Below are 14,041 nucleotides of genomic sequence, written 5' to 3' on the forward strand. Positions count from 1 at the left end.
GTAGGACAATAAACACTTGTTCTGAAATTCTTCTATAGCTTTGCTAATGACATCTTTATCTTCATCAGGTAGGTCTTCATAAGGCACCATAAGGATATCACTGTTGTTGTAAGTCACCATGATGATTGTGGTGTTCCACTGGGCATGCCAGAACGTGTGTCGATGCAAAAATGTGTCAATGATGGAGCAAGGCTGGAGATCCGTTTGGCATCAACACAGGGCTAGCTGATCCTACGAATTCCTCCTGAGGCGTGCCAGTCAATTTGACCTGCAATAGACAAGAAGAGAAAGTTTATCAGTAATTTAAGTTGGAACATGCCAGTTTTGCCCAGACAGTTTCAAGTGTGCCGCTTCGGGAGCAGCCAGATGGGAAAATCGACTAAACGGTCGATACGCGTAGAAATCGGTTGTTACAGACTATAAAGCTAATGGGTTATGATTGATTTTATGTTGACAAAGACAATGCACGTAGATGTAAGTAAAATCATCAGTTAGGTAGATATTACTAGTGTAAAGCATTGAGCCGATGAATCTAACAAGAAAGGATATAACATGCGAACAAATCGACTGTCTAGTACAAATAGATCTACAAACGCTCTGAATCTAATCTGTTATCATCAATAGCGAGGTTCGATCGGATCGATATCAGCTATGATGATAATAACAAACTAAAACCTGAAGAATCCATAAAACCATCTATACATTGATAGGCTTTCCGAAAGACATACTATATGTATGAAAGCTCGAGCGAATCAGTTGAAATAGCCGATTCAGGTGAAAGAGGGACTACAACATGTGAACAATCGACTATTTAACATGGATAAATCTACGAACTCATCAGACTTAACCTGTTATCTCTAACAGTGGGGTTCGACCGGATCGATGGCAGCCATGATAAAGACAACAAATCAAACATTTAAAGTAAACAGATCTATTCATATTTAATAGAATCATGGAGACACACTATAGGTGTTAAAGCATAGGCGCCGGATATTTAGCCGATGCAGACATAACAAATAGCCAAGGTCACGCCTGATCAAAAACAAATCTACCAACTAGCATCCTCCGATCTAAAGTGACATCAGTGGGGATCGACCGGATCATTATAGTCATAATAGCAAACTATAGACCAGATTTAACTAGCCAGCAAACCTCCTCAAGATCAGACATGCCTTAACCACGTACTATGCACGATCAAGATCGAAGTAGAACAGCCAATGAAACATAACCCGTCGCTCAAAGTAAGAAACATAGTGTTGTAACAAAGCAAACGACAGACTAAAAGGGTATGAGGCCGATCTAGATCGATCTTGACCGAGCAGGTTGATATTGCTGAAAACTAATAACAATAAGAACATTAGTAAGATCGGTAACTTAATGAATCTACTCGAAGGATGCCACCCTTAGGTAGAGTCGATAACTTGACCTTAATCTAATTCGAGCAGTGGATGTCGAACTTAACCGATGTAGTCGTACTTGAACTAGATAAAGATCGATAACTAGCTTATGCTAGAGCTCGCAGTGGAGGTCGAACTTAACCGATGTAGCCTTACAAACCAAAGCATAAGCCATGATGGTACTTATAGACAAGCCGGAGGTTGGCCAGACCGATGCAGCCCTGCTTGTTGAAGAACTCATCGAGATCTACACTACTCCTACTCCTAAGGGTTGGCGTAATGCTAGAAAAAGTAATTTGTATTGATTGATTGGATGTTCTTTTTTACAATAGCCGGGGTCCAATATTTATACCTGGAGCCTAAGCATGAATTATACTCAAGTACGACTTATTACAATCTTTGGTATAAAAGAAAACATTTCTAACTTAAGATAACTTGGACCCTAATCTTTCTCTTCTTGTGGAGTCCGACATGTATTTCCCGACGCCAACCGTAGCTCATTATCGTTATCTGCTGATGTCATTCGAAGAGAGCTGATTCTAATGCCGCATATGAATCAGCTGATATCAATCCTTATGCAATCGATTCTTTGATTGACACAATATTGGAAGCTTCGAGTTTCCGCGTTCTTCTTCCCAAATTTTGGTGTAAACAACGTCGTTGGTCAAAACGTTTGGCAAAAACACAGTGATCACTCTTGACGCGAGTGGCGAAAGGGATCACCGAGGGGCTATAGTTGGGGAGGCCATAGGGTCTAGGGCCCCACATGATCACATTCACCGACCAAACGTTTCGCGCAGGAAGCTAAAGGCCAGTCGGCGAAAGAGACGGCGAATGCCAAGCACCGATTCCGTCAAATCCGTGCCCAAAGGGCGCTGAGGGTTTCGGCCAACACTCCGTTGTAGGGATCGTATCAACAATCAGCGAAATGTATGGCAATAGGCTCCATTAATCTTCACCCGAAGTTTAGGGGTGAGGGTACAAAGACCTTCCGCCCTTGGTTTCGCCCGCCCGTTCCGGGAGGTGAGATGGCGAATCCTGTGGTAAAAGGTGTCAGTAGTTTTCGTCTGCATACTATTGTCAGTAGGGTGCGGGGTCAAGAGAAACCTTTCGACATGTCCATAGCTAACTAATGCATGGGTGATTTGGTTATTTGTAGGTTTTTGTCGTTTCGTCGCCCTGTCAGAGGGGGCCCAACGATCAGTTTCCATGGCCCTGCATGAGGAAGGTGACTTTCAAGGGAGGGCGGATGGTGGTTGGACCAGGGGTGCCCCCAAGAGGAGGAATATACCCAAGCATCGTAGAAGTTAGAAGGGTATTTTGGTCCTTGTAAAAGATACGGTCATGTATAAATAGCTTCCTGAGTGAGCTTTGTAAAAAGGGGTGGAACTGTTGTTTCCCAGATCAATACATATATTTGCTTTCGACCTATCTTTGTGTTCCTTCCATTCGGAGACGATGTGTTTTCGGTAGCTGGAGCGGCAGCTTGGTGTTCAAAAGCTGAGGCCTAGAACAACACCGGGAGATGTGCTGGTGTGGAGTGAGTGGGCTTGCAGTTGAGCTAGATTGAATAGGCCAGACGAAAATGATGGCTCTTTAATATTAGCTAGAGACCAGAGAATAGACAGATATATAGTAAATAAAATAATAAAATAATAGACTTGTCCTCTTCCCTCAAACCCAACTTGAAATCTGTTCGAGGCCCAGCCTAAAATGAAGTACCTCGAGCCCAACTTAAAATGTGTTTGAGGCCCGGCCAAAAAAATCAAGCCTGCCAGAGAGCTCGTTGACAGCCCGCTGCACTCAGGCTCAGCCCACAGCTCACCCTCCGCTCTTCTCGACTCCTCTCTTCTCCGTCTCCTCCCGATCCCGCTCGGGGGAATTTGTTGGGGGAGAAGAAGCGAGGGGGAGAGAGCTAAACTAGGGTTCAGGGGATTCGGGGCCGAGAGGAGTGCGATGAGCATCGTGCCCAAGGAGACGATCGAGGTCATCGCTCAGAGCGTCGGCATCCCCAGCCTCGGCGCCGATGTCGCCGTCGCGCTCGCCCCCGACGTCGAATATCGCCTCCGCGAGATCATGCAGGTCAGGCCCCGCCCCCCTTGCCTAGGGTGTGCTTGTTTATGATGTGAGATGGAATTTTGAGGGCTGCATGATGGGATAAACTTGTCAAGGGGATGGTGTTTGTGTTTCCACTGGTACAACTGGTGGAGAAGTTTTATTTTTTTTCAACTGATAATTCGAGTTATGCTGCTTAATTAGTTGAGTCCATACAATTCTTTCCCTTTAGGAATGTAGAACTTAGTTGGATATCAAAATTTTGTCAAAGTACTAGTGGGGTTTGATAACAGAAGAGTGTCCCAAGGCCAGATATTTCATTAGCTAGTGGTTTTCATAATTCACTTCTTTGTGGATACTGTCTGTTCCCTTTCTGCCACTTGCGCTAATTTATGCTAAACTTATAATCACACAAGTCTTCATGAAACCTTGCAGTTTTACTACTTCTTTTGTCATTGTGATGATCCCATTTTCTGTGTTTTGCCTCAGGAATCCATTAAATGTATGCGGCATGCAAAGCGGACTGTTCTGACGGTGGATGATGTTGACAGTGCCCTGGGCCTCAGGAATGTTGAGGTGAATTACCTTCCTATGCTAAAATTTTGGATACTTGCAATGTAGGCTTATATAGGTCCACTATGCACTTGTGAATTGGTAGCTAATAAATTTAGGATCCTTTTTTTCGTCGTATTGTTTTTCTGAATCATGTTCAGAACTTCCAAAACGTGTAACTACAATCAACTTTTAGATTTTGATAAGTGTATTTATGGTATGTAAATGATATTCAACCTATGCCTTCCACTTGCATATTTGGTTCAGTAAACAATCGAACAAGTAGTTTTTGAAGAATGATTCCATATATTTGTTATCTCGAAATTCCATCTCAGAAATCTTTAGAAAAAAAGTAGTTTTGCTTTACTGGTACATAGTTGTTTTTACGACAGTTGTAATATTGGTTCCTTAGTTCATAGATGTGATTTTCTGACTAGAATTGTCTCAGCACGTAAAGCTCTTTGATTAGCTTTTGTTTGTGTGAAACTACCTTCCTGATGCCATTTTTCGTAATACTTTTATATTGAAGAGTGTTGAAATTCCTCTGCTACACCTTGTTTTGTTTGAGCTGACTCTGCTGTTTCATTACTATGGGTTCTCAATCAGCCCGTGTATGGATTTGCTTCTGGTGATCCATTGCGTTTTAAGAGAGCTGTTGGGCATAAGGATCTCTTCTATCTTGATGATCGGGAGGTAGACTTCAAAGAGGTAGGGGCAATATTAATGCTTATTGAATTTTCCTACCACTTATTTCAAAATCATTCATTTGAAATGTTTCTTCCTGGTTGGTGTCATGCAGATTATTGAAGCTCCTCTGCCTAAAGCCCCACTGGACACATCAGTTGTAGCCCATTGGCTAGCGATTGAGGGGGTACAGCCTGCAATACCGGAGAATCCTGCTATTGACGGTTTGCTCTTTTTGTCCAGAGATTTATAGTCCTTACTTTTCTCCTTGGCAAGATGTAGTCACATTCTTCTCTAAGAGAAAAAACACTTGTTGAGACAAATAGCATTTTATTTCAGCAATTGTACCACCAACTGAAAATAAAAGGTCTGAGCATGGGAAGGATGATGGACTTCCAGTTGATGTCAAGCTTCCTGTTAAGCATGTATTGTCTAAAGAATTGCAGGTACTTTGATTATGATACCATGCATTGTATATTACTCATATATTTCCAAGAAACTTATATACCTCTTCACTGTTTGGTTTACAGATGTATTTTGATAAAATAGCTGAGCTTACTATGAGTAGATCTGATACGTCCCTTTTTAAAGAAGCTTTAGTGAGCTTGGCAAAAGATTCTGGTCTTCATCCTTTGGTTCCTTACTTTTCCTACTTCATTGCAGACGAGGTTGTACAAGTAGCTTTCTTTCTTTTGGTGTTATTTTTTTTTTGATATGGCATTACTTAAAGTGCGTATCCATCTGAATTTCAGGTTACCCGGAGTTTGGGTGATCTTCCTGTTTTATTTGCTCTAATGAGAGTAGTCCAAAGTCTTCTCCGTAATCCACATATTCATATTGAACCTTATGTAAGTGGTAAACCATAAAGTTTTGATCGATCATGTGTGTGGCTTATTTTTTAGTCATTTTGTATACTCTTTTCATCATATATTAATCCTAAATTAGCAATATTTGTCTTGATTTGTAGTTGCACCAGCTGATGCCATCAATGATCACTTGTATTGTTGCAAAAAGGCTAGGGCACAGGCTTTCAGACAACCACTGGGAACTTAGAGACTTCTCTGCCAATTTGGTTGCCTCAGTGTGTCGGAGGTGAGTGATATGTGAAGGGTGTCAGTAGGTCCCTTGTATAATTATCAAAATTTAATTCAATTACATTTATGATTTCAACTCCTTGATTCCCATATTATGATCTTAGAGAACAGTTCATACAAAATGTGCCTGTTATGACCGGTGTCACGTACCAACTCCGAGCCTGACCAAATGGCTAGGCGCGGCTGGCGTACAGGGAGCCTAGGCGCCCAGGATTTCGTTCCATTAGATATTTTGTTTATTTCCTTAAATATAGGATCTTAATTGGCATGTTAGGAGAAGGGATAAATACCCCTTGATACTTTTGGAATTAATCAAGCAAGGCAATTATCTTGCCTGGCCTCATGGGCCATCTCCCAGCGCCGACTCCTCTCTCTCCCTCATGCACGCCGCACGCCCTAGTGCCGCCGCTCCTGCTCGTCACCACGGCACCAACTCGGGCCCTGGAAATTCTGACCCCGGCCTCCCATCCTCATACCCCTACGCTCTCCGTAGTCGTGGTAGGATCAAGGATTCTATCAGTGCCCATAAAAGTGCTTTATCTTAGTTATGCTAATATGCTATCTTTTTGACAGGTTTAAGATGAAGGTCAAGTCAATAATAGTTTGACCACCATTTCATACTCTTTTCTTCCATATATAAGATTTTACTGTTTTGTGGGATCATTTTATATGTGACATGATCAGTTTCATGGCAGCTTACATCTTCTTTAGCGGAAAACATACCAATAAACCATTGCATGGCTTTGCTACTGAGTAGACTACATATTGTGTTCCTTTTAGAGACCAACTGGTAAATAAATATTTTCAGTATGCTGTGTGTGGACAGAAGATTTATTTCAGTTATATCTTCATGCATTTGTTGGGTGGGTCATCGTTTGTTCGTGTCTTATGTGTTCCCCATAAATCCATTTTCTTTTGGAATTGATAGATCCATAGCCTTTTGCATAATCTGCTCATGGAGTGTGAGTCCTTTTCTTTTTCTTTTTTTCTTCTGGAATACGCAGGAGGTGAGTCCTTTTCTGAATGATGATCTCTAGATCTCTTTGCTAATTGGTCTTTTTTGTATGTAGTAATTGGCTAATTGCCTTAATAATTTTCTCATGACATTGTTGATCAACTGAAGATGATGGTTTTCAGGTTTGGTCATGTCTATCACAACCTTCAAAATCGGTTAACTAAAACATTGATCCATGCATTTCTTGATCCTGCCAAATCACTGACACAACATTATGGTGCTGTTCAAGGGATATCTGCATTGGGGCCCAGCGCGGTAGATCCCATTCGAAACTCATTTTTTTGTATTAGTTATGCACTGGCTGATTGTTTTTTTTCTGCTTACCAGATTAGACTTCTTCTTTTGCCCAACCTTGTGACATATATGCAACTTCTGGAGCCGGAACTGCAGCTTGAGAAGCAGAAAAATGAGATGAAACGGAAGGAAGCTTGGTGTGTTTATGGTGCCTTGCTGGTTAGTTTAGAGTCCTCAGTCAATATAATGTTTACTGTATTTTGGTTCACCAACTAATGCCAAGCTAAGTTTCTTACCAGTGGGATGCATTTTTTAGTGTGCTGCAGGCAAATGCTTGTATGATCGGTTGAAATTATTTCCTGGTTTGCTTTCTCCATCCACGCGGCCTCTTTTACGGAGCAATAAAAGGGTCTTAACCAACAACCCAAGTAAGTGCTGAATATAAGCACACTATCAGTTGAATATATGCACACTAGACACAAGTTTGACTGGCAATTAAGTGCCAAATGGCCCTTGTTGTCAGCAACTGAGTTAGTAGAGTTTGAAAGTAAAGAGTATGTTGCTCTGCAAATTTCAGATAAGCGAAAATCTAGCACAAATCTCTCTGCAACTCAGCCACCTCTGAAGAAGATGGCAACAGACGCAACAGCCAACTCCATGGCCTCAGCTTCCATGGGAGGAAACATGCAAGGTGCCATGGATGGCTTTTGGAACCAGTTAGCCAACCCTGGCGTGATGCAGGTCTCGTCCTCTGGGCAGATGGAGAGCATCCCATCAGCTGCCATCCGGAGAGATCAGGGCAGTGATCTCGCACAGAGAGTTTCTGCAGTGCTTAGGCAAGCTTGGAAGGAGGATCAGGACACCGGTCATCTCTTGGGGTCTCTGTACGAGGTCTTCGGTGAAGCCATCTTCTCCTTTGTCCAACCACCAGAGATATCCTTGTTTGTGTAGAGAGGAAATGCATAGGCTCTAGGTTTCGTTAATCTACGCTGTTGTACAATTAGGGATATTTTGCAGAGTTCACGAAACGCTATAATGCAATGCCAGTTGTAGTTTACTCATTTACTGCATGTAATTGTAACATATTCCAGTTATGTATACTGTGCTGCTAAGTAATATTACTAGTATTTCTTCAAGTCTGTCTATCCAATACATGCATTTTATGGTGGCATTGACATTCAGATGGCATAGTTTGCTTTTGTAAGTGCTTACTATCCATCCAAAATAAGTGTCATTCTCATTCTAGCCTTGTATGCTTGTCGCAAAATAAGCGTCAGTTGTCACACATCTCTTCTTCCAATTCATCTCTGTTTTCTCTTCTCCAATACATTTCTAACTACGTTTTCCATTTCCTGAAATTGACCTGCACTGATCCCTGATGTGAAGAACAGTGGCTTCAGCCACGATTCTTCGTGCTCAATTTTGTTTACGCCTCCAGGACTTAGAATTATGATGTAATATCACATCCTTTCTAGGGTCTTGCATGAAAAATGACCGGCTAAAACTAAAAAAAAACATGTACGTGACGATAATGAGCCCCTCGCGGGTTTGGTTCCCTCCCTTATCCTATTCCCTCATGGCGCTTCTCCTGCGCCTCGCTGCTCCGTCAGCGCCGCCCCGGCGGAGCTCCGGCGGCAGGGCTTTGCCGCGCGTCGTCCTCCCGGAGGCCATTTTCAGTGAGTGCCCCCCAATTGCTCCTCGGTCCGTTTCCCTCTTTTCCTTGCATGGCCATTCGGCATTCCCTCTTTTTCTTTGGAATTTGGTCTAGTACCCGTAGACGTGCCACGCCTCAATTTCTCGCGGCCTCCGTTCCTATCGTTTCACGCTGGCTTATCCAATCCATTGCTCCTCTGAGCAAGAGTTACCTCCAGACCGTGTGCTCTTCTGGTCTCTCTCGCCTCCGAACTGCTGCGCACCGTAGCTGCTCGACGAAATGCACGCCATCCCCTCTCTCTCTCTACTTCGGTTGTCTCTGTTTGTTGTACTTGTGCGTGTGTCACTGAATGCTACTGCAAGCTGCCGGTCTGGTGCTCAGTGCTGTAGTCGTCACAGTGAGGTTTCTAGGAATCGCGGTGATGATATGCTCAGTTTCTAGGACCGCTCCCTGCCGAGGCGCTGCTTTCCTTCTGAGAGCCGGATATGTCGCTGCAAAGTTGCCATCCAGAGGCGTCGTGGACTGCACAGCTGGTGGCTGCGGACCATGACCTCATGGCATGGCCCGCCGCCCCGCCCGGTTCATCGAGGGGGAGCTCCGGTGTCGCCAAGTGAGGGCGGGCACACTTTGTGGCCGCCAGCTAGCACGGTCGCGCTGTACCCCCGTGATGGGCCGGACCTTCTTGGCCTCCTGTGCGCGGATGCAGGACTCGTCTCCTAATGACGAAGCGGGCCTTCCACACGGCACGCCGGCTAGCCCAGCCCCTTCCGTTGCCGGATCTCGTACAGTTCAACTGACGACGGTGCCGGACTTCATGCCAGGGCTCAAGGTTCCGATCCAGCCGCTGCTCATCCAGTCACCTCCGAGCCTCCGCGTCTCGCGCCCGCGTGAGGATACCCCGTGGGCTCGCCAAGTGACCAGCCTCCCCAGCATGCGCTGATGAACTCGGTCAATCAAGCCTAGGCGATGGCGATTCTCAACACGCCGAACAACTGTAGCCCGCCTGTTGTCGGATCTCTTACAGCCCAGCCTCCCATTGTAGGCCCAGCTAAAGTGCGCTCAACCTCTGTCCAAGACTTCATCGAGGGCCTCAAGCTGCCGCTCGACATGCCCCTCATCCAGTCGCCGCCGTGCCTCTGTGTCTCGCGCGTTCCGGTGGAGAACCTCGTCCCGCGTCGCAGTGACAGGCTTGCGGCTGAAGTTTGTCTACCGCGACCCCAAGCCGGAGAAGCAGGCCAAGCGGGTCATGCTGAACAAGTGGCGCCCCTCATCTAGTGGTCCACGGTCGCCGACACCTCCATCGCCACTCGTTTCCACGAGACGTTCTAGGAGCCGTTGTCCTCGTCCAAGCGCGCGGCAATGCGGGAACTCTTCCCCATTGGCTGGTGCTCGCAGGAGGCGGGCGGCGACGCAGGCGTCCTGAGCACGGGCTCCCTCAACAGTCGCAAGCTCTGCGGTCGCACTTTTAGTTTCTTAGTTAGTTACAACAGCGTGTATTCCACCGCCTAGCGGTGCCTTGTGTTTCTGTTCAACCTCATTGCTCATGGCACCTCGCCGTGATGTGATGTTGGGCGTGTAAACCTTCTAACTTCTTCTTAATGAAACATGTGCTACGCACGTTCTCGAAAAAAAAAGATAGGAGCTTTAGTGACTCTGAAATCTTGCGAGTGCAAGACGATGTCCCATCGACCTATTGTGTTTTGGTTGTATAATCCCTTTGCCAATGGCTGCCTGGACCCTGAAGACGTGTTCGATACCAGGTTCACAACTTCAATATATAATCTCGAAGTCAGGATGTGTGGGTACTGCCCATACAGCCTTTATTTTTTAGTCTTGTTTGGGCAGATGACAACTTTTGGCATCCAGATCCTCTCCCCCAGTAAGCTTTTGTTAGTGGTGGTAATTTGCTGTGATAGAGGGCCTGTTGTTAAACATTGTCGATGATTAACTAGTGTTATCAACTTTTTCTTCCTCTTTTCTTGTGATGTGAGAGAGGAGGGCAGTATTATCCTACAAGGTGTTGTTTGACTTCAGTATAGCTGTGCTAATGCTTAGCTAGGTGCTTTTGTTAATGTGAGGGGCTCTTATGCAATATGCACTCCCTTAAAAGGAAATACAACTTTGACCTTTGAGTAGCCTCCATTCTAAAACTTGCTTCTATCAGGGTCCACATCTCTCCATTTCTTTGAGCAGTGGCAGCATATATCTCTGCCTACTTGCACTATGCGCTTAAAGTGAGTGCTTTTGTGACAAAATGACTCACTTTAAGTTTGTAAAGTCTTTGCTTGCTAGAAGAGTATTGCCATTTGATCTTTAATGTTTCATCCTTGCGTTGTGGTTCTGCCTGAAAACCGGGAAAGAAAAATCCCACCTTTTTGTTGCCATGCCCATGCATGTATTATTCCCATAGGATATTGTTGTTAAGTTAATATGGTTATTCTGTTTGATAGAATTTAACTTTACACCTGTTTAGTTAACACCACAATTATTCTGGTCAATTTAATGAAGTATTTGACAGTATTAAGAATGTGCAAGTTACTGCTCATTTTTGTGTTTTTTTTTTTCTAGAATGTGATGTCACTAGTGATCATGATCCAAATTTATAATTCATATTTCTGACAGTCCTTGTAATACTTACACAATGTGATGCAAAATTTTACTTTAGGTAACTAATTCACTTTTGGCATGCAGAACAATCATTTCTTCTTCCTTTACTAGTTGACAGCACTGCAAGTCTGTCCTGTCCTATTAAGTGTTCTGCGGCTCGGCGTGCCCCATCACTGACTGATCACAACTGATTCTAGGAATGATGGCATCCATGTAGCTAGTGTATATGGGCATGATCTCATGAAATCCTTATCTGATCTTCAGGTATGATGGTGAGTCCCTTGCTCTATTTTTAGCATGTATCATCTGTTAACATAAACAACCCTTTGATTGGAAATAAGACTTAAGGGGACTTAACTTTTCCAAATAATTAAAAGTAACCTAGTACTGTCTTATTGAACACATCTTAAATTTTTCTCCTTGCAAATTGTGTATGGAAACCTCAGCTATAATGATATGCAACTCATTATTTTCTTGTACTTGTCGCAGGAAGTTGTATTTTCTCCTTTTAGCAAAGCATGTCTTCTCAGTAGTTGTATCATGTATGTTCTACCACCCAGTTGTATAGCAGAACCATGTGAGCAAGCATACTCTCTCCCTAACATGCCATTGCTGTTTCGCAATAGCCATGGTTGGTGCTACTGTTGGAGGTAAGCTCATCACACTCTTAACTTAAAATAAAGTTTCATGCATAGAACATTGGTTGGAGCTTGAGAACTGGTTGTGGATTTAAGCACGGCAATACACAGTGGACGGTTTCCTTACTTCTGTGTTTATGTTTTCTAATGGTCATCGACATCATATTTTGTTACAAATGATTTAAATATCTGAGCGTTAAGAGCACACACTGAATCACTTCTAATTCCAGGGAAATGCAGGAGCATGCTATGCACTCTTGCAAGTTAATACTTGTTAAACACAACATTTTATATTCGATTGTTTTTTTTCCCCAGTTTGTTATTTAGCAGTGCATGTTGTTAAATTTAAAACATATATACATAGAAATGCAGATTCAGATGCAACAAACACGGAATGCAAAGAAAATTACATTTAGGAGCACCCAGTTATTGTGAAAAAGACACCTCATTGTAAATAAGAGGAAATAGGCACCCAAATTTGAGTTGAAGAGGACTTGAACTTAGGTTCTGGGAGTGTACACCCACACCTCCCACCAACTGACCTCCTACCATTTAGTCTGAAAGAACTGGATTATTTCCACTAATTTCCAGTTTTCTTTTGTATCTGCAACTATTTATGGCATTATAGTCTTTTGTGCTGACTACCTTCCCTGTTTCTTTTGACTATAACTGGGTTGTTGATTTTGCATAGCCGAGACTTTAAGTTTTGTTATATGCATGGTTTCTTCATCATGCTGAACAATTCAGATATCCTGTAGGGCTCCTTGCGAGACAGAGGAGAGGGGAGCTTGCACGTCTAAATGATCAATTACGTCAGATAAATGCTGCACTGAGAAGACAAGCCAAGATTGAATCTTATGCTCCTACCTTGAGCTATGCCCCAGTTGGTAGTAAGATACCTGAATCAGAAGTTATTGTTGATCCTCAGAAAGAGCGCCTTATTGCATATCTCAGGACTGGGAAGAACTATCTGAGAAACCAAGCTCCTGACAAGGCATTTCCTGAGTTTAAGGCAGCTCTTGATCTTGCACAATCTTTAGGTGATCATGTTGAAGAGAAGAAGGCAGCACGAGGATTAGGTTTGTTCATTATTTTGTGAAATTATAGTTTCATGGTTTGGTTTCGCAGATGGTTTCATGGAATTGTGAGAATCTTCGAGTACCTTCCTTTTTTTATTTGGTTAAATGCTACATGCTATACAAAAGTACAAGTTCACAAATGATAACAAAGGAAAATGTTTTCAGGCATGTTTAACCAAGTTAAAAATTGATAATATAAACATAATAGAATTGTTAGTGTGTCCCCCATCAAAACTTGAAGTTCTTTTTCCCCTCACTATACAGCAAAAATGGAAACCACAGACAGTCTGATGTGTTTGTGAAAAGTAACGAAGTTACTTTGCATTCTCCAGGGGCATCCTTGCAAAGACAAGGCAAGTACAAGGAAGCCATAAATTATCACTCCATGGTGCTAAACATCTCCAAGATGACCGGAGAGGATGCAGGTGTCACTGAAGCATATGGAGCAATAGCTGATTGCTACACCGAGCTTGGTGAGCTCGAGAAGGCAGGCAAGTTCTACGATAAGTACATAGCAAGATTGGAGAATGAATGAGAACAACGGCGCTGATCGGAAAAATCTGTGAGAGCGAAGACAAAGACAGACAACGCTAATCGTGTCTCTACCCTTTTTCGCTTGCCATGTATTCTATTGTAGATGTGCAGTTCCCAGCTGGAACTGATGTTTGTTATCACGATTCAAGTTTCGTTTTTGGCGGAATTATCTAAGATGTTTAGGTACAGATCAGTATCATGCCGTGTACGTAGTTGTTTTGATAATTAGTGGCTCAATGGTCCGTACAGGAACTCTTGTCAATATGCTATTTGCGCTGGTTTAATTTTGTAGTTTTGCTATATCACGCCTAAGTGAAAATCTTTCCTCCACCTGAATTTTTGGCTTTTCGTTTCTTTTCCTTTTTTTAATTCTTAAATAACATGCATGGAATAAAACTAAGATTCCAGTGAAAATTTTCCCTCCCACACATCAATTTTAGTTACTGCCAATATATGCTGAATTTACATTTAACTTGTACTAGGGTTAATGTGGTTATT

At 43.2% G+C, this 14,041-nt stretch overlaps 1 protein-coding gene and 1 pseudogene across 3 annotated transcripts; both read left to right on the forward strand.

The window, feature by feature from the left end:
- Positions 1–3,201: 3,201 nt before the first annotated feature.
- On the forward strand, positions 3,202–8,167 carry LOC136532202 (transcription initiation factor TFIID subunit 6-like). Of its 3 annotated transcripts, none has more exons than XR_010778192.1 (12): positions 3,203–3,479; positions 3,942–4,028; positions 4,611–4,712; positions 4,804–4,912; positions 5,028–5,134; positions 5,219–5,356; positions 5,441–5,536; positions 5,656–5,780; positions 6,920–7,052; positions 7,125–7,250; positions 7,358–7,459; positions 7,609–7,747. XR_010778192.1 is itself a non-coding variant. In XM_066524798.1 (12 exons), the coding sequence occupies exons 1-12, from the start codon at positions 3,354–3,356 to the stop codon at positions 7,980–7,982; spliced, it is 1,635 nt and encodes a 544-aa protein (XP_066380895.1). In that variant the 5' UTR covers positions 3,206–3,353; the 3' UTR covers positions 7,983–8,167. The 3 variants fall into 3 exon arrangements, 2 of the variants coding, with proteins under 2 accessions (XP_066380894.1, XP_066380895.1); XM_066524798.1 differs by having other exon boundaries at positions 3,206–3,479; positions 7,348–7,459; positions 7,609–8,167; XM_066524797.1 differs by having other exon boundaries at positions 3,202–3,479; positions 6,920–7,250; positions 7,348–7,459; positions 7,609–8,167.
- Positions 8,168–8,603: 436 nt separating this feature from the next.
- LOC136532203 (protein FLUORESCENT IN BLUE LIGHT, chloroplastic-like) lies at positions 8,604–13,789 on the forward strand (annotated as a pseudogene).
- The last annotated feature ends 252 nt before the right edge of the window (positions 13,790–14,041 follow it).

Source organism: Miscanthus floridulus, unplaced genomic scaffold (assembly GCF_019320115.1).
Source record: "Miscanthus floridulus cultivar M001 unplaced genomic scaffold, ASM1932011v1 fs_550_1_2, whole genome shotgun sequence".
In the NCBI taxonomy this organism is placed as follows: domain Eukaryota; kingdom Viridiplantae; phylum Streptophyta; class Magnoliopsida; order Poales; family Poaceae; genus Miscanthus; species Miscanthus floridulus.